Raw genomic sequence first — 27,558 nt, 5'->3', positions numbered from 1 at the left:
GTTTGGTGAAATACTGTATAGTTGTTGGTGCCCAATCATTACAGGAGCCTATTATACACATAAAATAAGCACACACTGTATAATATAAACTCATTAGGCATATATTTTAAACTAAATGTATATTGGTGCCTATACATAAAAGGAGAAGATCTGAGAATTTCCCACAAAGTGACATACTCAGAATAATTGCAAATAGGGAACAATAATATTGCACTGCAATCTTGAGGGTTGGAATGTGAAGTAACTGTCTTCATTTTCAGTCCAATAAGAGATCTTTAAACACCATTCTGCTATTTCTTCTATAAATGTAACAAAAAAAAATTCAAATTAATAAACCAGAATGTCTTAAGAAAATGGGAATAATGTTAAGGAAACATTAAAATATCATACATTACTACAACTAGCGCTTTAAAAATGTGTCATGGAGCGGTTTTCCCCTGCTCATTTTCTGGCCAGATTTCAAAGATTTTTTTAATTTCAGTAGATATCTGAATATAATTAGGTGGATTAGTTTTATCTTCTTTGGAAAAAGTACAGAGACACAACTTAGCCCTCTCTGCCCTAAATATCCCCTTCCAAATATGCTGGAAAATACATGCTGTTATGGTTACACTATAAACAGAAAGAGTTCAGAATTTGCTGTGAAAATAATATATTAATCTGCAGCACATGAAAAGAAAATATTCTTTACTTTCAATAGAACAGAACTCATCTTAAAAGAATGTTTGAGTAGGCATACAGATGTTGGAGGCATACAGATTCGCATTTGCTGAAAGGAAAGAGAAATGTTAGGATTGCTTTAGTCTTGAAGCAGTGCATCAATCAAAGGTGTCTGAACACATTAAACAAAGCAGGGCAAATAATACTCCAAGTAACAATTTATATCTACAAAGATGCAGGCACACACACGTACAAATGTGCATATGATTGATTTGTGCCATTTATCTGCCCACTATAGCTATCACGAATCAGAATGTAGACTATTTGGCTGCATGCAATATCTACCATGAGCCTCTCAAACACCACACACAAACAATATTGAAAACTGAACATACACACCTCTTATAAAAAGACATTTTCTAAAAATTAAAAGATAGAAAATAATGTAATTTCAAAGTTAAGAATCATTACAAAATATATACATACAATATATACACATACATAAACACACACGCATATATATAAACTCGTTCAGCAGACCTTATATATACATCTGTGTGCATATGTATCTGTATGTACATTATGTATACATTTCAAGAAATCCAGTCCAGGTTTGTATGTAGAACTTCACATACTGCAAAACAAAAAAAAAATATATTATGTAAATACAGAAGTTCACGGAAGTGATTCGAGATTTTATAGTATAAGATGATCAACTTAAAGAGTGATAGATCACCCACAAATTTAAATTCTCTTGCTCACCCTCATGTCATTCTAAACTTGTATACATTTCTTTATATCTGAAGAACACCAAAGAAGATATTTTGAATAATGTTGATAACCAAACCGGGTGATCACTGACTTCTACTGTACGTACAAAAACAACACAGACATTTCTCAAAATATCTTCTTTCATGTTCCACAGAAGAAAAAAAAAATCATGCAGAATTGGAACAACATGAGGGTGAATAACTGATGACAATTTCCATTTTTTTGAGTGAACTAACCCTTTTACCAACTTTAACTGAACGTCTCTAAATACATGACCTGACCAGTATCACCTGTCATTAATCTTTTTGTTGAGTGAGAAATACCTAAATGTATCATGAATCAAACAGACGAGAGAAAAAGTGAGAAACAGAATAACCCCACAGCAATGTGGCCACGCATTCACGTATCACAGTATTGTGATGGTAGCAAATGGGGGAAAATGAGAGGGAAACCCACTAAACCAATTGCAACCCTGTAGTTACAGCTTTCTTAAAAAAAAAAAAAAAAAAAACTACTTTTTCATGTCTCATCAAGTCCAATTTGCCTTGGGTTTATAGCTCTGTTGTCATGGCAGCATCCGTTTCTGCTTTGTCATGATGGTTAAAGTTCAAATCCCAAAGCCACAGGCTTACCCTGGTTCTCCCTCTCTACAAGACAAACCTCCTCACTTCTTTCTCTCTTGCTGCTGGCAACTCTTCTACTCCCTCCATCCCTTCATTTGTTCTCTCTATCCCTAAAAGCCCTGTGCTGCGGAGTTAAAATTGTTGTTATTTGAGCCCGAGCAGCTATTGGGGTCAACGGCGAAACCCGGAGGGCCCGGCGCCTGTCTGTCCCCGCTTCCTCCCTTTGTGGCTTCTCCTTCGAAACTTTTTTCTTCCAAGGGCTTCCCGATCCAGGCTCCATATCCATGTTGGTTCAGCGCCAAGAAGAACAGCCTCTTGGCATCCTGGAATGAAGTGGCAGCCATCTTAGCGTGGGCGTAGGACGGTTGTGCCAGCAGATCGGCTCGGCCTGCATGCTTGCACAAAGTTTGGAAGAGACGGAACAGATTGGACTTGGAAACCCGCGATATCTCCATCTTGGTACTGGGATGAAAAGAGAAGAGAAATCTAGGTGTCCGGGTGAAAAGCTTCGGAAAAATATTAGCTGGATTTTCTTTTTATCACTGTGATAAATGACGGACGGGTCGGTCTCTCACCTGTCCACTTTGCCCTTGGTGCCATCCAGCACCTCCACAGTAAACTGGTCCGGTTGACTCCAGTTAACGCTGGACTCTTTGGTCTTACCTGTGTGGCGAGTTGAGTCATACACACTCACCCTGCCCACCTGCACCAACAATATGGAAATTAAGTGAAAACCAAGTAAAAACTAAAGTTTCACTGAACTAAATGCAGTGTTTTTGTGTGAGCGTACCTCAGGGTGGTTAAGAGTAAAGTTTGCTGGTAAACTCTTTTTGAACACGTCCCCATCTCTAGCCAGTCGGCAGCATACCGCTCGAGTCAGGTGACCATGGCTGTAGAGATACCCTGAACAAACACACATCAAAAACAGAGACATTTAAATAATAATAATACATTTTATAATACTTATTAATAATAAACTTATTATTATTTTAATACAGATTTAATAAAATAGATCAAATTTAAATAGTAATATGATACTAATGAATTTTAAAATGATTTTTTAAATATAATTTATTATAATGCATGATCTACTGTTATTATTACTATTACAATAATATTCTTAATACATTATAATTTCAATAATTTCTTAATATATAAATTTTTAAACAAGTGTAGTAATACATAATTTTTAAATAATTACATAATATACAGTATTTTAATAATAATAATATTTTAATGAATTGTAAAATAATTACTTATGCTACACTTTATATAACTTAATTATTACTACTATTATTGTTATAGACATTCATTTTATAATAATAAATATACTTTTTTAAATAATTCAAATATAAATAAAAATACTGATATTAATAATAATGCACTTTAAAATTACTTCTAAAGTACACATAACTTAATTATTACTACTATTACTGTTATAGACATTAATTTTATAATAATAAATATACCTATATTTTGTATTTTTTAAATAATTCAAATATAAATAAAAAAATACTGATATTAATAATGCATTTTAAAATGACTTCTAAATTACATATAACTTAATTATTATTACTATTATTGTTATAGGTATAAATTTTATATAATTAATATACCTATATATTTCGTATTTTTTGTAAATAATCCTAATAATACTATAGATAAAATAAATACCCATAATAAAAAATAAATTTTATAATGAATTTGATATAATTATTAGACATGTTTATATCATTTAATCAGTTATTTTTACCTGATCTATAAATCAGTTTAAATTAAACTGACCTTTAGTACTTGGATGGAAAACCTTTACTGTAACTATAACTAAATAAAACACAAAAAAGACAGGCTTGAAAACACTGCACTTCATTACTCAAAGCATGGTAGTAGTGTTTACCAAGAGTGATAGAGCGCAAATACACGGGGTGGATGAAGTGGCTAAGGAGCGCTCCCTGTAGGCCGAGCACGTTCCAGCGCAGGATCTTGTCGCTGCAGCTCATGGTCCTCAGGCGCTCACCGTGCTGAATGCCATCCCAGGTGGGCACAATATCACTGGACTCCACTGGGATGGTGCCTTCGCCTGAGAAAAGAAAGGGGTGGGGAATCTTAGATCATTCAAAATAATATGCAAGAACATATGAAGTGACAGATAAGTAGATGACCAAAGGAAAATACTTTTACACTGTCTACAGAAGCGCTAGCAAACTAGGCATTAGCTGTAAGCATAATCTGATTTATTGCTGGAGTTTCAGAAAAGTATGTCACAATACATCATGAGGCTTGTTTTTTTTTAACTTCCTTGTCAGCAGTGTTAGACTCAGCACAACAGCTACCCAAACACAACTGCCAACATCACGTGCCGACCTGTCAAGTTAAATCCACAGGAATACATCAGCTTATCAGCTTACCTGCCAACCGTTTGGCCACGTAATAGCTTTTCTCCTATCCCAATAGACAATGGCAGTTTCGCCTGGCAAAAGGCCACACTCACGTGGCTAGAGATAACCAGAACCAGATGGCACTGATGAACACTGCTGAGTGCATCTTTGTTCATCCAACAGTTAGCGCACTAGAGTTAGTGTACCTGAGGTCCTGGAGCTACGCCACAGCATGTGTGTACAGTAGCTGTCCATTCAAAATTCCAAAGATAAATGTTATCTGGAGGGGTCTTTGAATTGAATTTTTAAGTATAGATATCAAATCATTCAGAAGACCTTGATTAATCCGAAAACCTTTATTTGTAATGTATATATATTTTTGTACCCCATATATTTTTTTTTGGTCTCTTACCATTCTCCACTTTGGTTCTGAGCTTGCCCTGTTTTACGTTCTCAAAGAGAGGCATGTGTTGAGAGCCGTTTAATTCGGCGGCCTCGCTGCATGACTTATCGAACAGAGCTCCATCTCCACACGGAGCAGTGCTGGGTGACAAAGAAAAGAGCACATGAAAGCAGTGTCATTCATGTTTGCAGATGAATCTCAGTTCTAAAACTAGCTCGGAGGAGAGGAAGTGCATGTCTCACCTAATATATAGATGAAAGGTGACGTCAGATTTGATCTTCAGCTTCCCATCGTCTGCCACCTCAAAAATAGTCTCATCACCAGGGCTTTCCCAATGCTTCATCAGCTCACCGTACAAAAACCTGAGCCATTCAGATTTTACAAACAAGACCCGTTAGTTAACATAGATTTAAGTTATTCTACTTTTAGGGCGGTTGGTGAATATCAGTATATTTTTTTGTAATAAGAATTAATAGATGATGCTTTTTACACTTCTCTCCCACATTTTTTCTCTCTAGATTTATTAAACTGCATTAATGTAAGTGATTCCAATTTTAATAATTACTAATGAATAATAATTACTAATCACTAATATATCACTGAGATCAGATGTTATCATTACATCACTACAGAGATCAGACTTCACTAACACATCACTGCCAGTACATTAATATTCATGCTGTGCATGAGATTGTATTATTACATCACTGCATTTACGTTTATATTAGTGATGAGATCAGACTTCACTGCAGTTGTTTATATCACCGCTTCATTCAGATGTGCTGGGTAGACTACTTACAAACTGTGGTCCGTTATGACACGATGAAAACTGTAGTTAGTAACGTTATCTAGTTACTCATTTTAGGTAATGTATTCTGGCTACTGTTTTTTAGTTTAGGCCTACTTTTTTATCTAACTTGATAGAAAAATTTGTAAAAAGCATCTGCTAAATGACTAAATGTAAAAATTTATAATAATAAAGTAATGTATTTAAAATATATTTATTCATTAGATATAGAATGAAAATCATATATAATGTTTAAGAAAAATAACTATATATTAATTTAGATATATTTTTAAAATACAATCTTTGTATTTTTAAATGTTAATTTTTAATATACTAAAACCAAACTCTCTCTCTCTCTCTCTCTCTCTCTATATATATATATATATATTTATATATATACACACACACACACACACACACATAAAATGAATCATATATTTATAATAGATAATTGGTTTAATTTACATTAATGTGTTCATATTATTGCCATATGAGCACAGATGGCTATTTTTAAATAATATTAATATTTAATATATATTTCCAAATGATTTATAACTCAATTGTAACATTAATCATTGAGAAAGACAGCAGGCGTTCGAGCAGACATTCTGTCTGTCTCACATTAACATCTGCAGAACACTAAATATAAAGTCAATATATTTATGAGCTGCTGTGAAATAAGACTCCTTCATCTTGAAGAATGAGACGGAAAAAGCTGAAGAATGAGAGGAAAAATGAATTATGCAATTGCCAGTGAGGGAGAGAGACAGTTCTGCTGCAAGCTGATACCGGATAAAGCCTCTCCTAGAGATGATTTCTGCGTGGCAGTCATTAACGGTGTCCCCTCGAAGGCTAAGCTCCTCTCCCTTCACACAGCGGTTTCCTACAGGCGTAAGGCCACAACAATTACAGCACATCTCTAATTACAATGCACACATCATGTTGGCTGTGTCTGTGTGTAAGTTTATTTGTGTTTCTGTACCTGTCCCGAGGCTGACAACTGTTCCAAGAGTATCTGATCCTTTCCGCATCACAATCGTAGCAAGTATCTTTCTACCCAGAAGGCTGTGCTGGATGCGTGCTGTGAGGGCATTAAAGCGCTGATGGCTTACCATGGCGATCTGATCATGCATCGTACTGCCTGACACTGGCAGCTGAAACATACAAAATACATTTTTATAATTGTCGCACACCTTTCTGGAGCTAGTGATTGCTCAAGAAATAATGTAAAACTGGTCACTAATATAGCAAACTTGTTTTGTATTTAATAATAACTTTAATAAATAAATAAACATGCACATTATGACATTCATTTAAAAATATATATTTATAAATGTTTTAAAAAGTATCATTAAATGTAAATTCACTCAATGAAATATGTGATAGAACTATATATCAGGGTCAGAAATGAACACTTCCATTAAGGGGCAATTTTTTGGCTCCCTGGAACTAATTTTCAGGAACATTTTTACATTCCTGAGGGCAATTTTTATCACCACCTTAATAATTGTATCCGTGTTGTCTTTAATGGCAATTATTTAAATTGAACCAATTGCTTTTAAAATACTTTAAACTCTTGGCAATAACAAATGACTGTTTCAACTGGTATCATTGTAGGGCTGTGCCAATTTTTGACCTTTAATTTTCATCGTTAATTTGTAGGGTTTAATTTGTTACATTTCATTTTTGTTTATTTTGGTGGAATTTTTGCCACAAGCCCCTGTTAATTTCCAACCTCGCTACATATAAATTTGTGTGTTTAGTACATGTAAAAACCTTTCAAATAGGACCCAAAATTAACATTTGTTTTGGCGAGTAAATATGACTGAATTACAAAAAAAAAAATACAATTCCAGGTTTTCTTACACAGAAAAGCGATTGTAAACTGCAACAAAGTTAAACTGCAGGAACAGGAACAACACTTGGCAATGTAAATGTTGCATGCAAAAAAGTTACACAACATTGTCTTTCCATCAGAAGCTTATCTATATAGCAAAAATCCCCCAACAATTAAACTTGGAAATGCTTTCAAATTTTAAGACCCATCAATATTTAATAGCACTTTGTTAATCGGAAGTTAATGCATAGTTAAAAGCTACTGCTAGTTTTATTATGGACTTTTAATAAAGTTGCTGCACAATTAATACCTCCGGCGTGAGCTCTCCAGTACGCGCTGCTTTCTCTGCTTCTCCAATGAGCACTCGAAGAGCAGCGTCCGCTGCCTCCTGCTTCCCCTGCTTTTTATTACTTGCACAAACTGCAGGAAACCAGCGCCCTCCCAATTTAGCCTGGTATGTAAACCTTAAAGAGAGAGAGGTAAGATGATTTGATCTTTTTAATGTGTGGCCATGCAGCAGGGAGTCAGGCACACTGAGATCCTGCTGCTTTTGTAATAAGGACATAAAGATCACAAAAACATGACCGAGAGTAAGAGTGCACATGTACTTGGGTTCGTGCGAGAGTCCGGACTGGCCCACCAGGCGGATCTCAGCAGCAAAGCCTCGAGCACGGGCGTACTCGAGCAGACCAGACACAGCGTTGTTGTTCAGGTAGTTGATGAGGTCACCCACACCTGCTTCATGGGCCGCCTGGAGCTCAGCTGCCGTCAGAGGGGGAAGCGAGGGGCATGCAGGAATCGCTGGCTGAGACTCATGCTCTCCCAGAGGGCAGAAAATGCCTGGAGGCTAAAAGAGAAAGACTGGGATTAATCTACCAGCACACAAAATTCTCCTTTTCCTGTCTTTCAAAGAGTCCTCGTTTCATTCTTGTACTGTCTCCAAATTACTCTTCACCTTGTTGAGATGTAGTAGTCCATCTCCCATCAGCTCTTTAACGGCCTCCTCCGCTGCCAGCTGCTTCGCTGCTTTCTTACTGGGAGCTGAGGCTTCTTGGAAGAGACGCTCCCCAACCTTTACGCGGAACATAAACCTGACACAGGAAGTGAAGAAAAAACAAGAAAGATGGTCAGAGAAAAGAGTTAAAATGACAAATCAGTCACAGTGGACATGGCCTTTTCAAATCTAATGAGGCAGTTCTTTTCCATTGAGCTCTGAATCTTCCAATCAGTTCGAATAGTTTCACATAGAACAGAATGAAACAGTTACAACTGAATAAATCAGCATATTAGAATGATTTCTGAAAGATCACAGTTGTCTTTTGTAACTACCTCTGCTTCTTCAACTACTCAAATGTATAATCATTTGTTGCTGCATTAAAGCACAATGAATCATTGAGAATGACAGATATAAAACATACGAAATTCTGCAAACAAGCATGCTGTCAATTCATGATTTTGCCTACTAAAGCCAAAACATTTTTTTGTCTGGTAATGCTAATTTGGCAGGCAGTGCTACATTTACATCAAGGCCAGTAATCAGAGCCACTCTTTTACTAAAGGCCATGAATATCCACTGAGACATGAGAGAGCTCTATATGAATGTTTGTGGAGGCTTTCCTGAATGAAATCCAATACCAAGATTTCTCATTTAATCTGCTGTACAAGAAACGAGGAGAAATTACTTTCATCAATTTTGTTTTCAATCTGCTATTTACATATCTTATTTCCATACAGCTACCCCATCTGAAGAACTTAATTTACTGATTATAAAGTAAAATAAAAGCTATTTCTCAATAGAGATCAAGATTCACTGATCTGTATGTGTTTTGTGTTGTAAATTAGGGTGTGACTGAGCATTGATACACCTGTACAACCTTTAGGAGCTGCAAATTTGTCTATAAAATCATATTGCAATAACACATTTAACATTTCATATTACTGCTGCTTAGATATTCAGGGTAAAAAGACAAAAGGTAGAAAATGACATTGAAATTACATTGGGAAATAATTGCGTCTGACAATATATTTTTAATAAGCACCTTATTTAAAATTTTTAACTCTGAGCAGCTCCTGAGATTTGTGCAGCTCTCAGGTTTGTGTAAAATGCTCCGAGATCACTGCATACACTCTGAAGCATGCATACAGATTATATATTAATTTAATTAAATATTCAGTTTAATAATCCTACTAGACCATATCATGATTTTAATATTATTTTTCATCATTTCTTTTTATTTTCTTTCTAATTTGTCAGTACAAATACTAATACTAAATCAAAATACTAATAGACAACAGCTTTCTACTACCTCTCATACTTTTATAAGAAGAAACCCAAGTTGGGGAAACAATGCAAGATAAACAAAAGAAAAATAAAAGTAAAAAAAGTAAAAACTAATTTGATTCAGATAAAATAACATTTTGTGCGAGGATCACACAAAGCAGACATTGTATTTTATAGGCAGCAAAGTCACACCGTAGGGGCAAAGGGAATTAAGGACACAGAAGAACACAGAAAAAAAGAAAGGGGAACAGAAAAAAAAACTGAAGAGAAAATAGCACTACCAAAACAACAACATAAAGCTCAGTAGGTAAAAAAAAAAAGTAAAAAAAAAAAAATAAAAGGAGAGTAAGTGGGAGAGCAAGAGTAAGAGGGGATAGTACAGAAGGTGCATGGAGAATGTGGGGAGAATGTGAGGACAGCATGGGGACAGAAGAGCCTGGAAAACACATCAGGACAAAAAGCATGTAGCAGGATTAAGATGTAACCTGAAGCCCTTTACTGTGGGAACTGTTTTACCGTGGATCATGGGGTGGCCCTTCCTGTCCTGTCTTGATAAACTGGATGGCATGCCCACTGCGCTGGCTATGCTCCATTAGGACAGATACGGGGTTCTTTCCTCCAGGTAAAGACCGAGACAGAGCCTGGGGAGGAGTATCAGTATCACCCTTTAGAAATGAGAAAAAAAAATGACGTATTTTTATATGCAATATTTTGTAATCATTCATATATTTTAATTAACAGCTAACATAGGATATCAAAACTCCTATGAGAGATTAAATGATTAGGTTTCATGCAACTTTGACAATGAAAACCAAAAACAAACATACTAGCATATCATCTGCCAGGTCAGTGGTTGACTCAGCTCCCTCAATGCTCAGTTCTTCCTCTTCGCCATCACCTGTTCCTTCCATCTCCTTCCAAAGAATCTTCAGGGTGAGGGCTGCAGCATCTTTTTTGGCCACTTTTTTATTTGGACCCTCAGCCGGTGGAAACTTACGACCATCTAGCATGACCTGCATCTGAAACCTGGAGACGAAAAGAAAAACCTCAAACTATAAATCCATGAAAACACAGATACTGTGTTTCTACTAATTCTTAATCATGCAACCCCATTTCACCAAAATTAACTAGCAAAAGAACTTCTGTAGCATCTCCAAAAAGCCTTAGCTGCTTCACCGATTTTTTAATTAATCACTGCTGTATAGCCATTTCCAAACATACTCACTTCCAAAAAAGACAGAGGCTTTAACACAGAAAAAAATATAGCTCATATGCACCCGTAAACAAGCTTTTTATCAACTAACCTGGGTTCATGTGAGGGTCCGGACTGGTCCAGGAGTAGGAATTCACAAGTGTGTCCAAGATGCTGAGCAAACTCCATCAGTCCACTAACTGGGTTCTTACTACGGGCCTCTTTCAGTTTCTGCAATCTGCTGGACTCCAGGCTTTGGGCCCGGTGAAGGGGAGCAGCCAATGAAACAGCAACCTCGGAGCGAATTGTGTTCAGGAATTCTGGAATGTCATCAGATGCCCACTGTGAACGTTCTCCTCCATTACTGGCCATATCCTTATAGTAGGAGAACTGATGGGAAGGAGGTTGGAAGTAGTGAGCTGGAAAGGAAAGTTCACTGGGTTTGGGTGGTATCGCCTCAAGGCCAGGCATGTCAAGCTCCGTGTTGTTGCTTAAAATCTCATCCAATAGATTCTCACCACCATCCATCGGCTCTGCTGCGGTACCACCTGAAAACTCAAGTCTATCATTTACATTTGTAATCGCTTCTGCTGCAAAGTTCAACATATCTGCAATGTTTTCATCCTGTTTTGCATTTGCAGCAACTTTTCGTTGGCGGTCCATCTTTTCCTGCCGGTGTACACTAAGCGACCAGGTAGGTGGTGTAACTTCAGAGTCACGCCTTACGTCACCTTGTTTCTCCATTGCATAGAGTGTGGGATTAACCTGCTTGGCACTTCGCAGGCCAAGGTTCTTGGCAATCACAAGTGCATTGCTTGTACCTGCCTCGTAGAGGTACTGTAGGATCTTCTCTTTACTATCTTTAGTATCGGCCATTGTTGGCAAGTTTACTGATTGCACAGCAGGTAAAAGAGTCTTTTGAACCTGGTCAGGAAGCAAGGTTTCACAGGTATCTTCACCTTCTGAGTCCTCTGACTGGTCAGTGGAATGGCTGTCAGCCTCAACAAGGATCTTTGATGCAGAGGGAGCACTAGTGCTGATGAGATCCCCTGTAGCCTCTTGGTTTGTGGATGGCTTCTGACCTGGCTTTGTCTCAAAATCCTTTGAAGACCGCGCTTGGTCTCTCTCTTTGATCGGGTCACTGTCCTCTTCCTTGCGGAGTCTCCACAGCGGAGGAATCCCACTTTGTTTTACTGCTTGGTTTGTCCTTAAGAGGGCATATAAAGCCTTATTAACAATCTTCTTGGGAAGGCCAAGCTTTTTACCCAAGGCCCTAGGCTGAACGGTCTCGTCTGGCCCGAGTGACCTCAAAAAAGCGAGGACCTGTTGCTGGATCTCAGGGGTCAAATACAGAGACTCTCTGACCGAGCCGGGAGAGCTGGAAGCGTTGCTGGCAAGGCTACTGCAGGACGAGGTGTCAGAGGAGTCTACCCTTGTTACCCGGTCACCCAAACTCAGACTATGAAGGCCAGAGGACACGTCATCTACCTGTGTATTCCAGTAGTGCTTAGTGTATTGATTGGGATAATACTGTCCCTTTTGGTGATTCCAGTGTGACTTTCTTTTTGGTCCAGGTGTATATCCGAAGTTATGCTCCCTTTGCCAGTTTCCCCGGCCTCTGCCGTAGCCGTCTCTTATTCCAAAACTGCTACCACTTGATTTGAAGTCACGATAACCTGCCTGGTACTGGAAAGGCCCAGTAGAGACCTCTTCTCCTCGGCTGGAGGTTTGGGATCCAAGCTGCTGAGGCGCTTTAAACTGCGGAGCCTGTGCACTCTGCCCCCTGAGGAACTGCACCTGGTGTTGTCGGAAGCTTAGACTATTTGAGTTGAAGATCTGATCATTGCTGTGCTGGGGGGACGCCCACAGGGGTGGATCAGAGGGGCTAGGGGGAAAAGGTCGACCGCGTGGAGGCACACCAGGAGCACCCGGGCGAGTGGAGTAAAGGGAAGAGTGCAGACAGCTGTCAGATACAGAGTCTGGGCTTGGGACACGAAGGCCGCGTGGGTGACCAGTGGTTTGGTGGGAGCGAAACTGAGGTTTTCCCTGTTGGGGAGGGAGAGAGAATCGCTGGCAATCTTTGTGAAACCCTCCTCTACCTCTGCTCATAGCGCAGGGGTGGGGGGCAAGAAGGGCGTAGCGTCGGGCTTGGCGGATGGGATGTGTGCACGTGTTAGGATGAGTCTCAGCTGTCTGGATGTAACGTCACAACAATCCCAAAGGCTTAGTCTGTGCACTGCTTCTGCAGAGAGACAGAGAACAACAGAGAAATCCATGAAAGAATGCAAAGGGGATACAGGCTTTCTGATGTTGCAGTGTCACAGTACAGACACACTAAGCCCGTCGGCACATTTCTTGGCAGCCCAGTAGACTGTAATTTGAGGACTTGGTAAAAGGCTCACAGATTAATTATTCATGCTTATTGTGACAAAACCTATTTATTTTTTTGCTTAGCAGGTAATTTGCGGATCCTTATGGTGAGGGAAAGTGATCATGGATATTAGAGGAAAGGACATTTACTAAGAGTAAAGTGTTTTTTTACTAAACTGGCAAAACTTTACGAGATGTCAGTGAACTTATTAGTAGTTTAGAAAATGCAGTACTACTCAACAGCCTAGTGTAGGTCTGGTGTACATAATTTCAGTTTCGGAGTAACGATTCTGGTAGGGTTGTGGGGGAGTATTCTTAAAATGTATGTAGAAATTTCCATAAGAATATTAATTTGTTAATAAACATTTAACCAGTTTTCCATTACTAAATAAACATTTTAACATCTGCATTCTTTTGCTACACCCAGGGCTAATTTATTAAAGATCAAATATTTTAAATTGTATACTTGTGTGCTCTACATTGTGTGGCAAAAATATACAAGTTAAACAGCACTTTTAACATTATAAAAAAGGAACAGTTTGAAAGCAGCCGTGTCTCACACGGCTCCAGGGGGTAAACAGTAGCTCCTGTAGCGACTCAATGTGTTTTTGTAAGAAAAATATCCATATTCAAAACATAATCACTTTAATCTAGCTTGCGCTAACTGTTATAAACGGAAGCAGTTCCGGGGGAATTACGTATGAGGCCAGATTTGCGTATGCGCCGCTCAGAAGTGGTGCATGCGGAAATGCAGTGGAGAGATCAAAACAAAACAACGGTCACTAATTAGAAGTACAAAATGAGGATTTGTAAAGAAGAATGTCGCAGGATTTCAATATAAGCCAAGAGGAGACTGGTTTTCCTTTGCCAAAGTAAGGAAACCTTGCTTCTTTTGACCCTGTTAACAAACGTTGGTTTTCACGAGACTCACCGGTGCATGCACAACACCGACCCCATTCGTCATGCTCCCGGAACGGCTTCTGTGTACAACTGTTGGCGCAAGCTAGATTAAAGTGATTACTACATGTTGAATATGGATATTTTTCTACCTAAAAACACATTGAGTCACTACAGGAGGCCTTTGTTCACCGCCCGGAGCCGTGTGAGACGGAAAGGGCGCTTTTTATTTCACTTCTTTTGGACTGAAGCAATGCAACACCCGCTGACTGCAGTGATAGAGCTTGAAAGATCAAAAAAAAAATTTATATAACTCTGAAGAAAGTCATATACACCTAGGATGCCTCGGGGGTAGAGATCGACCGATATGGGTTTTTCTATAGCCGATGCCGATGTTTAGAGGTCAGGGTCAGCCGATGGCCGATTTTTAGGGCCGATATCTTGAAGTTTTCCCCCTCATTTGCATACTAAAATGTCACACTTATAATAAGTGGATGCACAACATTTGTAAACTTATCATCATTTATTGAGCACTGACTTGAACCATCTCTCGAATCTTAATTTTGTGCACTGCACGGTATTACAAATAAAAAAAAATATCTAAAGTTAACCAAACAAATCAATAAACTGACCAAGTATTAAATATATAAAACAGGTCAAATATATATATATATATATATATATATATATATATATATATATATATATATATATATATATATATATTATATATATATATATATATATATATATATATATATATATATATATAAATAAAAGTCAATCATTTACATAAAAGTTTTAGAGCATTTATCAAGCAGAATTTTTCAAGTTTGTTGGAACATAAATGTAAACTTAAATATACATTTAAATAAAATAAATAATATTTTATAAATAAAAATCAATTAAACTGAAAAATATAAAAAATAAAATATATAAAAAATAAATAGTAGTGCTGGAAACACACTAGCAACCAGCAACATTTGTGTTTGGTATAAATGACACAGAACATCTAAAGTGCATTCTAACTTCAAACTTACATCTCAGTCTGTTGATTATTAAGATTAAGTACAGTCAACCAAACATATAAAAGGTTACACTGGTCAGTTTAAATAGACCGCATTATACCGGTCCACTCTGCTGTTATGCCAAGGACGTTTTTGCTCATGTGAAGAGGATGATCTTTTCCGTCTAGTTTACATTAGAAAAATTAAAAATATTATAGTTTAACATGCAGATACATTGCGAATATGGAAACATTTGGATATGTGCAGAACGAGACGTGACTAATAACCTCCAAATACATCTAGCCAAACCCGCGCGCGCTCGTCCTCGTCTGCACGCACACACCCACTGTCACGATCTAATGCACTGTAAATGCCGGATTTTTTAAAACAAATATGCCTACTGGAATGCAAAAATTCAAAATCGAACATTTTGCAGAACAGGATCAAATAAAGTACTGGTCATTAATACGCGCATAAAATGTTTAATGTGAAAAAAGCGGTTAACTGACTTCGCAGCACAGCCACAAGCGCCACAGTTATGTTTGGGATAATTTTATTTTTAATTCTATAGTGTCATTTGAAAACATTGCAATTGTGTTTTAAAATACAACAACGAGCACCACGAAACCATTTAAAGAGGCGCATTCAGCGGTCTCCTTGACGGGAAACAGTCAACAAAGTAAAATGATCTCAAATGTACAGCGCGCTCCCTTCATTTTATCAAATGATCATAATCACATATTCATTTTACAGTCCTGCTACTAGCATTTTATTCAGACTAAAACCCCTTTAATTCGGGTGAGAAAGCTTTTTTTTTTTTCGAGTGGCTTTTGCACATAATAATACCGCTGCAGACGCATTTTGCAGCATTAAGCTTATTCATTGATTGTTAATTTAAACGACGATCGATCATGGAAATGATCAAATATTGACATCCCTAAATGCAAATGAGTTGGATGGAAACCTAGCTATTGTCTGCATTAAGCCATGCTTCCGAACAAATGTCATTCACCATTCTGTGCTGCTCCAGGACAGCTGTCTCTCCGAGCACGGTGCTGTCTGTGAGCGGGGCGGAGTAACGGAGCCCTCAATCACGCTGCAGTGTTTGTGAGAACTGCCATCTAGTCCACCTCATTTACAGAGTGAAATTCTCTGACTACCTTTATCTCCCAGGACTGTTGTTGAATCTTCCAAAAGTTTTGGCTTGAGGTCCTTCACATGCGGCAGCAGCACTTTCCACCGCACCAATAACACGGGGCTGCCCGCCGACGTGCCTGAATTTAAATCGGCGCTACTAAACACGGATATCGGCCGATGCCGATATATTAAAAAATGACAAATATCGGCCCGATATATCGGTCGACCTCTACTCGGGGGTGAGTAAAATGCAGCCTAATTTTCATTTGTGGGTGAACTAACCCTTTAAAGCTGATATTCTTTAAAGAAATAAAATAAGGTAAATTTGAAGTCCAACAGCAAAAATATATATTTGTATTTGCTTTCCTCTCAATAACAAAATAAACACACAACAAAAATTTGGCACTCCAGTCAAGTCACGTCAGGTCACATTTATAGAATTTATATAGCGTTTTATGCAATAGATTGTTTTAAAAGCAAGCAGCTTTACAGTATTCACCATGAAAAAGAGACAGTGTAGCTTTCAGTTAAAATTACAACTTTATTTCTGCTATTGAGCAGCTCCCCAGGGTAGAACTACTAATGTTAAACCTTTTTATTAGTGAATGCAAAAAATCCAAAACATTACATTCGTGATGTGTGCAAAGATAAAAGCTTGATTTCACTGGACTGTTATGATTATCATAATATAGAGATAATGTTGTGCATAAAAAATACATTTATCCAAAAATTAAAAAAAGAGAGAGAGACAGAGAGAGAGAGAGAGAGAGAGAAAACTGTTACACCCCTACAGTGTACAATTACGTATTTAAACTAGAGCCCGACCGATATATCGGCCGGCCGATATTATCGGCCGATATGAGCTAATTGCATTTAAATCGGCATCGGCGTTTATAACGGCCGATGAAACATAAAAAAAAGAGTCTCATGCTTCTCTCATGTTATGAGTGTTGCATAGTTTGCCCACCAGAGGGAGCTCTGCAACTCCCCAGTTGACAACAGCGCCAGAAATCCACTACAGAAGAAAGCTATCAGCCGAGCCACGGAGATGTACTCTTTTGACGGTGAGTCTGTCGTTCGTCATGTGAAATGATTGTAGATTTAGTTCATACACTGTATATAAAAACAGTGGTAGTTCTAGCTAACGGTCCTATCATTATCACTTCTAAATATTCTGTTACATCACTTACAGCCGCTAATGCATTGCTATATTAGATTAGCCACAAAGCTAATACCATGTTTATCAGTGGAAGAGCGCGAACGTTAATAAGAGGTCAAACTATAACGTTAGCGTTTAACTTATTCTAAATATATCTGCAGTGTTTCCCACATAATGACCGCGTAACTGTGGCAGGGGGGCGCGTGTAGTCAATGACTAGAAGTTATGTACAGCGTGCCTCGAAAAACAACAACAACTGTTACGTTATTCTAATGCTAACATAGCTTCCTTTTTAGCAGGCCCCTTAAATGCTTGCTATTAACTTGTTTGAAGGTGGTTCTTCTCAAAATTGACAGCGGTGTGTTCATGACACCTAACGTTAACCATTCAACTTTGAATTGATTCCGTAATCTTCCGGTAACAGTAGGCTAACTTTACGTTCGCCAGCGCATGACGATGTTTTGATTCAGACTGCACAAAGAGAAGAGGAGAAGATATACGGGTCCGTGGTGAATGTGTCTGTGAGAGCTAATATAGTGTAGTTACAGTTACTACAGTAGGTGCGTCAGAAATGAGAGAGGGGACATGTAAATAAATGTGAGCTGAACAAGCGCTTTTTTTTTCTTTTTTACAGATTGTTTCAAAGCAGCTTTACAGACATAACAGGAAAATGTTGTAATAATATAGTTAAATATAAGTAGGTAATAGGTAATACCTATTGCTTGACAAAAAAAAAAAAAAAAAATATATATATATATATATATATTTCTCTATATTTCTCATTTTTGCCTATGTAGGAGATCCCTGTTTATTATTATTATAATTCTAATGATGACATGAGTAATGATACATGGTGATATTATTAATACACATGCTTATTCTTTCTCTGTCTCTCTTTCTGCCCTACCAGATGGCTGAAAAAGGTGAACGCTGTAGCAGCACAGTGTGGGACTACTTCTGCAAAGATTCCTCTAATGCAGTGTTCTTTTGATCATTAAAAAAATATATACTTTTGATGTGCAATTGTTTAGTCATTGAGACTGTAATCTAAGGCTTTTTTTAACATAATCGCTTCTGGAAAATGGTTTTATACAGCCCACATACATAGAACAGGCAGATATTTTGCTATTGAATGTTGTGTAAGTGTAGTTTATAGGAAATGGGTCTAATATCCAGTTTATTTTCAAAATCAAAATATCGGCTTATAAATCGGCTCTTTTCGAGTTAATATCGGCATCGGCCCCCAAAAATTCATATCGGTCGGGCTCTAATTTAAACGTATATATATATATATATATAGAATATAAAAAACACACACCTGATCTCACAGCCTTCCACCAAATACTAACACAGACATGAGACAATCCCAAACAGAGCCTGGCTTACTGTGACCCTGATGCAGCTTCAAACGTAACTTCAGACATAACAGCAGACTCTCAAAATAAACTGAAGCAAGAGAGAAAGTGATTCTGCTCCCTAACATTCCACGTGCTGCTCCATGTGCATTAAGAAAGGATACTTGTGGATATTGGAGTTTTGGTATTCTTTTATCAGTTTCCTATATTAAAGTAGCCATCCATTACAAAATATACTGTATTAACTTATATCAGAAGGTAATTCTATTAAATCATGGTACTTACATGGTATTTTAAAGAACACCATGATCTTACCACTTGTTCACAGTTCACACTAACAAAAAAAAAGTACAGTAAAAAATACAGCTGGGAAGATCCTGTAGAAAGTTTAGAGTAGAACATTTTTAAAAAGTCTTTTAAACTGTGCACTGAAATAGATGTGTTATTGAAAAGAATTTTGCACCTAAATCTCTCATTTTATCTTAAAGTAGAAAATAAATATGGTTCACAAAATAGGGGAATGTTTTAAATGTTTTGTTTTTATACATTAACATAAAACCATGTTTTAAAAAATCATCCATGTGCATAGAGATTGCATAAGCCATTTCTAACCAACAAAACAACTGCATATCCTCAACACAAATTACTTTTCTACAAGCTCTTAAGATTTTAAACATTTCCATGACTTCAGAAAATTGGTCTAATCTCACAATTTTAAAATTCCCTCATATTTCCAGGTTTTCTGTGATCATGGGAAGTTGAGAACCCTGTTTGCAACAGATTTATTATATCACCCAAAGGCACAAGTGGGACCTAAAAAGATGAAAACAGCAACTATCTAAAGCCTTTAAATCTTTACAATGATTCCCAAATCCTAGTTCTAGTTCAGATTCTGCAGTTCAGTCACTTAGACAACTTAGAACAATGTATAACCTACATTAGTAAAATCCCATTCAGAAGAACCCAACCCAAGAGATCATATGAAAAAGTTATACATACCTCAAAAACAACTGAAGGTAAAAGATAAATAAACTTGACGCAGGCTACCCGAATGAGGCCCAAACTCGTGCACTGACTAAACACTGTTCCGCATGAAAACTGAACTTGAACTAAACCGATCACACTCCAGAAACTCGTCGTCTGCGTTCGCCTTTTGCAAGTGTTTGGGTCGATAAACTCCACTATACGAGATGATCCCGAGACTTGTCTTATTGCTTTTAGAAAGCGTGTTGGGAAAGTGATATCAGCAATGAAATGAAAAAGAAACCGCGTAAATGCAGAATGTTGCGAACTAGGCACAGGCCACGTTAGGTTTCACTTTCCATTCTTCTCCAAGCTCTCAAACTGCTACTAGCAACTTACGCACAACACGCGTGTCTCTAAACTAACAGCAGGGGGCGTCATGAGTCAAAAACGCTTGAAAGTTTCATTAACATATTACATGTTTACACACCATTTAACTATAATTCTATAACTGCTGAGTAAAACGTGTCAGAAAACGTATCTGTAAATACCAAGCAATCATCCCTACCTATATAAATATTGAAAGAACTCATGCGGGACGACTGCATTCATATTACTGCATATCAGTTAACAGCACGATATATTAATACTGCATCGCACTACTCATTTTATCATAGCCGTTGCACTATTGGTTTCGTTTCAGATTTCACCAGCCAGCAGACTGAAAGCAAGCCTCCACCTGCGACCCTCCCAGATGCATAATACATGAGGTTACAGTACCGTGACCGACATGAAACTGCACTGCAGTTTATAACCTCCTACCGAAGCCTGAAGTGCAAAACAACGTCTTCAGAAGCGCGTGAGTGTGACACGCTTCTGAGGATGCCTCGATTTCGCTCCCCTAAAGGAATAAAGTCCGAAAGAATACAGGTCATGTACGGACACATGTCCCCCAGAGGCGCTTAATAGCCCAGTTTATCCAATACACACAGGCACGCAAAGCTGCAACTTCTGTAGCTCAGGGCTGTAGGATACACACTGCTTTCATCACCATATTCAGGAGATGATGTATAACAGTGTTCTTTCATGCGCATCTAATCTATTATTCATATTATATCCAATCTATTTTTTTTTTACTTCAATGCATTTTGTGTGTGTGTTTTGATGCGTTGTCAAATTAAGAAAAATATCAGTAACGTTACCAATAACATACCTCGAAATGAATATCGTCATACGTGTTGGGACCAAGGTAACGTGACTGTATTCGGTGATAACACAGTACGTTTTTGTTACCGTCCAGTATCTTTGTCAGAATTTGAATATTACAATACACAAATCACTAATTTCAATAAATAAATGCATCTAGTCACTGACCTAATGTATATCAGACTAACGTAACGTTACATACATCGATGAAAATGTTAAATTCAAAAGACCCGAATAAAAAACACTGTGGTATTATGGTTACATGGTAATTGCATAGTTTTGTTGTTGTTTTGGTCTTGCTCACCATGACATAACTTTATTAAGTAGCCCTGTCCATAATATTCTTTAGCAAGTTTCAACAAGCCCTTTAAGTAAAAAAATGGAAAACTACGTAGCAAGGACATCGGAGGTTGATCAGCTTACAATAATATATCGCCGCAAGTAACGTTAAGAAAATACAACCCGCTACTAAGCATGCGCTTCTCTTTAATTAATCTGCAAGCATGCAGTAGCACAATACTAGAAGAACCTAGATGAGAAAACCGTGTACTGAAAGGAATTGGTATATAACGCGAGAGCCAGCGTTAAACAGCGATCAGAAAAGCTTTGAAGCGTCTCTCTCACTCGAGTACAATCCAGTTCCCATTCCGTTCCGGAAGCGCAATATAATCCCAAATAATACACAGCTATGTACATTCCAGGGTGTAAATATACTTACATGCGCAGGCGACGTACGCAATCCTGCAAACGTCCCTGCAAGAGGCCACATGCAGATAGAAAACAGCGCTGGTGAATGACAATGAAATATGGCGCGTAGCTGCGACGTTGCTTTTGACGCTCACTGATGACGTAGCATTTCGCAAGAAACCGCAATGTGATCCTAAACGCACGATCGGTTATTTGAAATATTAAATAGTTATTTGTGTAATGCATGACTTGAAACTTATTTATTTATTTATTTATTAATGCAGGGCTGCCAACTCTCACACATTCAGCGTGAGACTCTCGCAATTGACACTGTTCTTATCCTCTCACGCCACACATCCATTTTCTCACGCTGTCAAAAGCACCTTCAGTTAAAACTGTAATAATAGGATATTGGCGAAACATATTTGGTAAAGGCTCCTGTGCGCATTTGTGTTTGCGCTCTGGAAATAAAAGATTTTATTTACAACGTGTTTCGTAGCGCTGAGCAGTGTAGCCAATCACAGACATATCTGTTGATTTCTTGAACTCCTGTGATTGAACATTGCGTTCACTCGCCTCTAAACTCCAGAGGTTTGCCCTGAACGCTTGCGATTCCTCTCACTGCAGCGATGTAAATAAGATGTTCATTGATTATAAAAGAGCTTTGTGAGATCACGATGAACTGAATTAAGTGACACCTTTTTAGTGATTTTAAAGTAAGGGCTATTTGCTCACTTTCTAGGCTAAATATAATCCGTTTAGATTTTGAATAAAAGTTTTTCGTTTTGCTAACGGCTATATAGTTTCTGGAGTGACATGTAAATCCCTCATGAAAGCGGGATTCACTTTCGAATGGGAGAAATATAATTTCTCAAAACAGATGTTCAAGCAATGCAGACTAATAGATAAATAGAAAAATATTTGAATTTTCGTGTCAAAATAATTTTTTAAAATGCGTTTGCAATTACTAGCTAATGACTAGTAACTGTTAAATCTTGCAATTATTTCACCGTACATTGCTATTCTAGTGTAAGAAAATGTCATAGTTTTGCAGCACTGCAACAGGTACATGGTTTTATGATAAAACACAGTATGACAATGTTCAGATGTCAGACAAAACTCTGCTGACAGGTGTTATATATATATATATATATATATATATATATATATATATATATATATATATATATATATATAAACAAAAAAAATTATAATTTGAATAAATACATATAATATGATTTTGACATTAATAAACAAAATGTTTTATTAAAATAAAAAAATATAAAATAAGTAAATGAGATACAACTAGAAGTAACAACATAAGTAAATATGGATGGATCCTTTTGAATAGGTTGGTGTCCATTGCTGAAGAACAGTCATAATTGGGGGTTCATGTCATCTAAATGATTAAAAACCCCTGTTCTGGAGGTGTTTATCCTGACTGAGTTCTTCTGTCTGATTTGGTGAGCAACCCTAACCAGACATTTATAAAGGTGTACATGACAGACTCGGTTACTACTTAATAGACCGGTAGGTTTCGGTGGCAGGTTGAACTTCTTCAGCTGGCAAAGTCAGTACAACTCGTACTGGGCCTGACGCTCATGCTGCTGCTGAAGTGACACAAGCCAGCTTGCGTTTCAGGCCCCATTTGTTCTTTAATTGTTAAGTGCCTGATAAAATCCCTAGGGTGAAGGTCAGTGACATGACCCACAGAGACCAACACTACTGTTACTAATCCCATTCACAATTTATACGGCTGCTAAATTATTTACGTGTTGGCACCTCGTGCCTACATCTTTTTGATGTACTTGGATTATTCCCCTCCACCTCTAAAAACATCTGTCACTGGTTCAGAAAGGCCTCATCTCACTGAGAGGCCACAAAAAGGTATAAAAAAAAAAAGTCACACAGACCGAACCATTAAGTCAATAAATCAATTTAAAAGAATAGGTTACTTTTTATTATAATGACCAAACATTACCAAATGTTTTGCTTTTACATTAAGTCATGTCAACTTGAGATTTCTATTTCAAAACCTCCTCCAAGTATTCTGTTTGTCTTGTTTTTTTTATATGGAGTATGTGCCCTACATTGCTTTTTTCGGTTTAAACTGCACCTTAGAGTCACTTTGTAAATGTATTTGTGCCTTATTTTTGAAAAGGTTAATCAAAACTCATACCACTGAAAATACTGTACACAGAGATATTTCTGTTTGAGTTTCATATTCAAATAAATTAAAGTATCAGTCAATAGAGAAAGACAACCAGAGCAAATGAATGGAGAGAATGAAGGAGTAAAGAATGAGAGAGGGGGGAGAGATACAAACAGACAAAGGTAAAAGTCTCATCTTCAAGTCTATGACAGGCCATCTGACAAGAAAGTAGCGAGATTTGAACCGTACACTTACACAGAGCCTTTGCATGAATCTGTGGAATTCTATGATAACTAGCATAACTGTTATATAAGACAGCTGTGGTAATCCAACACAATCTAATCTGCTGATCGTTCTGTTCATAATCACCCGCTCACTCAGTTTGTCTATTAAAGGAATATTCCAGGTTTAGTACAAGTTAATTTCAACTTTAAAAAAAAAAAATCTAAAATAAAGGTTATGTGGGGCCAATTTTTGGAGGATTTAAAAGCAAAAATATGAAACCTATATATATATATATATATATATATATATATATATATATATATATATATATATATATATATATATATATATATAGGTGCTGGTCATATAATTAGAATATCATCAAAAAGTTGATTTCACTAATTCCATTCAAAAAGTGAAACTTATATATTATATTCATTACACACAGACTGATATATTTCAAATGTTTATTTTTTTAATTTTGATGATTATAACTGACAACTAAGGAAAATCCCAAATTCAGTATCTCAGAAAATTAGAATATTACTTAAGACCAATACAAAGAAGGGAAGGATTTTTAGAAATCTTGGCCAACTGAAAAGTATGAACATGAAAAGTATGAGCATGTACAGCACTCAATACTTAGTTGGGGCTCCTTTTGCCTGAATAACTGCAGCAATGCAGCGTGGCATGGAGTCTGTGGCACTGCTCAGGTGTTATGAGAGCCCAGGTTGCTCTGATAGTGGCCTTCAGCTCTTCTGCATTCTTGGGTCTGGCATATCACATCTTCCTCTTCACAATACCCCATAGATTTTCTATGGGGTTAAGGTCAGGCGAGTTTGCTGGCCAATTAAGAACAGGGATACCATGGTCCTTAAACCAGGTACTGGTAGCTTTAGCACTGTGTACAGGTGCCAAGTCCTGTTGGAAAATTAAATCTGCATCTCCATAAAGTTGGTCAGCAGCAGGAAGCATGAAGTGCTCTAAAACTTCCTGGTGTACGGCTGCGTTGACCTTGGACCTCAGAAAACACAGTGGACCAACACCAGCGGATGACATGGAACCGCAAACCATCTCTAACTGTGGAAACTTTACACTGGACCTCAAGCAACGTGGATTGTGTGCCTCTCCTCTCTCCCTCCAGACTCTGGGACCCTGATTTCCAAAGGAAATGCAAAATTTACTTTCATCAGAGCACATAACTTTGGACCACTCAGCAGCAGTCCAGGTCCTTTTTGAAGCGAGACACTTCTGACGCTGTCTGTTGTTCAAGAGTGGCTTGACACAAGGAATGCGACAGCTGAAACCCATGTCTTGCATACGTCTGTGCGTAGTGGTTCTTGAAGCACTGACTCCAGCTGCAGTCCACTCTTTGTGAATCTCCCCCACATTTTTGAATGGGTTTTGCTTCACAATTCTCTCCAGGGTGCGGTTAGCCCTATTGCTTGTACACTATTTTCTACCACATCTTTTCTTTCCCTTCGCCTCTCTATTAATGTGCTTGGACACAGAGCTCTGTGAACAGCCAGCCTCTTTTGCAATGACCTTTTGTGTCTTGCCCTCCTTGTGCAAGGTGTCAGTGGTCGTCTTTTGGACAACTGTCAAGTCAACAGTCTTCCCCATGATTGTGTAGCCTACAGAACTAGACTGAGAGACCATTTAAAGGCCTTTGCAGGTGTTTTGAGTTAATTAGCTGATAAGAGTGTGGCACCAGGTGTCTTCAGTATTGAACCTTTTCACAATATTCTAATTTTCTGAGATACTGATTTTGGGATTTTCCTTAGTTGTCAGTTATAATCATCAAAATTAAAAGAAATAAACATTTGAAATATATCAGTCTGTGTGTAATGAATGAATATAATATACTAGTTTCACATTTTGAATGGAATTAGTGAAATAAATCAACTTTTTGATGATATTCTAATTATATGACCAGCACCTGTATATAAACATTTTGGTAAAACTTATTTGAACTAAAAAAGAAAGTCAATGAATTTGGTGACAAAGAAACCTAATGGAATAGTACAGGACAGAAATGGCATCTCGGTCTTTTCATTTAAAAAGTGCAAAACATGTCATGACTGGTCCGGAGTGACAGGTTTGTATGCGCCTGCGCTAAAATAAGTAACACTGAAGAAAAAAAGTCAAATGGACGAACACACTCACACGTGGTTTGATGAAGACAGCTTCCTGTGCGGTCAGAGCCACCTACTGCTGGATGAAGACATGGCATCCTAAAACTCATAAACCAAACAGCCCAACATGCACACATAACTAACACGGCTGGCTTTCCAATTCAGTGCTTCACATTTATAACACTGTTAATACAACTCCAGTCATATATGAGCAGAGCGAACACCCACACAGCACTGGTACAGATGATCAGTGGGCAGGTGTTCTACAGCCATGGCCAGACCCACGCAGAATCTCTGCAGATTCACTAGTTATCATATTCCTCCTCCCTTTTAGTGTTCAATTTAAACATTGTACAATGTCTAATTTGATCATTACTCTCAGCTGTGTTTGGGTCTTTGACATGCAAGAACGCCTATTAAAAAAATATATAAAGATTTATTATATTAAAGATTTATATTTTTATATTCATGTTGGTTTCACATGGTGGTTCTCAAGCAGGGGTCTGGGGTCCACTAATATGGCCTCAGAATGACTTAAAATAATTTCCATTATATTTCTATGTGCATTTCCTTATTCTATCAGCAACGATTGTGTCACACAATTCTTGAATTTTTTTGGAATCACAAAAATAATCGTGGCTAATTACTTTAATACACGGACACTCCCAGTTAATAAAACTGTTTGAAAACAAGCAGCAACAGTAAAAATACTAGCAAATACTAGTAAAACTAATACTAAGGGCCTTTTTAAGGCCTTTTTTTTAAGTTTTAAATGTATCTTTCAGGATGAAAAGTTTTGTTTTTAGAAATATTATGAAGTAATATGATTTGGAACCTAAATTAATCCCCAAAAATATTTTATATCAGAAATTAAAAACATAATTCATCATGGGCAGCATGCTGACATATAGCGCCATTGCGATTCGGACTTTGTCTAGCTACTGTCCTATCAAAATAAAGGCATTAAACGCCAAGAACAAAAAAAAAAAAAACAGAGGTGTATTTATATCTGTATATATGATTTTTTTTTAATGCATTTTGAATAAATAATTGATTTTTAAAAAGAGCATCACATCATTGACCAATTTAACACATTTTACCAGCAGAATTTCCAATAAAATCAGCACAGAATTTCCATCTGGGCCTGGCGATGGCTAACGCAATCAAATACTGCTTTGGAGAATAAAAGACAGATGAGAGCACAAAAAAAAAAATTTAAATTAAAAACCTCAGTTCAGCTAAAGGGCTGAAAATCTGTACAAACCTACTACCAACACAGCGGCAATAGTGAGGTAAGAGACAAATTAGTGTGGAAAAGCATGGAAAGTATTGA

General features: G+C 37.4%; 1 protein-coding gene across 4 annotated transcripts; it reads right to left on the bottom strand.

Annotated features, from left to right (window-relative positions):
• Nucleotides 1-670: 670 nt before the first annotated feature.
• Nucleotides 671-27,500, bottom strand: LOC109106506 (double-stranded RNA-specific adenosine deaminase-like). Of its 4 annotated transcripts, none has more exons than XM_042740924.1 (15): nucleotides 26,257-27,500; nucleotides 11,045-13,174; nucleotides 10,568-10,766; nucleotides 10,257-10,405; nucleotides 8,415-8,550; nucleotides 8,068-8,306; nucleotides 7,770-7,923; nucleotides 6,605-6,776; nucleotides 6,412-6,505; nucleotides 5,078-5,197; nucleotides 4,845-4,975; nucleotides 3,952-4,134; nucleotides 2,845-2,957; nucleotides 2,630-2,757; nucleotides 671-2,516 (listed from the first exon to the last, which is right to left on the bottom strand). In XM_042740924.1, the coding sequence occupies exons 2-15, from the start codon at nucleotides 13,039-13,041 to the stop codon at nucleotides 2,165-2,167; spliced, it is 4,167 nt and encodes a 1,388-aa protein (XP_042596858.1). In that variant the 5' UTR covers nucleotides 13,042-13,174; nucleotides 26,257-27,500; the 3' UTR covers nucleotides 671-2,164. The 4 variants fall into 4 exon arrangements, with proteins under 4 accessions (XP_042596858.1, XP_042596859.1, XP_042596856.1 ...); XM_042740925.1 differs by lacking the exon at nucleotides 26,257-27,500 and adding an exon at nucleotides 21,745-21,902 and having other exon boundaries at nucleotides 10,257-10,381; XM_042740922.1 differs by lacking the exon at nucleotides 26,257-27,500 and adding an exon at nucleotides 21,745-21,901.
• Nucleotides 27,501-27,558: the final 58 nt, after the last annotated feature.

The sequence above is a fragment of the Cyprinus carpio genome, chromosome B16, assembly GCF_018340385.1.
Source record: "Cyprinus carpio isolate SPL01 chromosome B16, ASM1834038v1, whole genome shotgun sequence".
In the NCBI taxonomy this organism is placed as follows: Eukaryota; Metazoa; Chordata; class Actinopteri; order Cypriniformes; family Cyprinidae; genus Cyprinus; species Cyprinus carpio.
This window is presented reverse-complemented; position numbering and strand designations above follow the sequence as displayed.

Coding starts and splice junctions, on each gene's coding strand:
- LOC109106506 (XM_042740924.1), bottom strand. CDS start 13,041: ATGAGCAGAGGTAGAGGAGGGTTTCACAAAGATTGCCAGCGATTCTCT. Junction 8,307..8,414: donor GACTACTACATCTCAACAAG/GTGAAGAGTAAT, acceptor TTTCTCTTTTAG/CCTCCAGGCATTTTCTGCCC. Junction 2,958..3,951: donor TTTGCGCTCTATCACTCTTG/GTAAACACTACT, acceptor GTGTTTGTTCAG/GGTATCTCTACAGCCATGGT.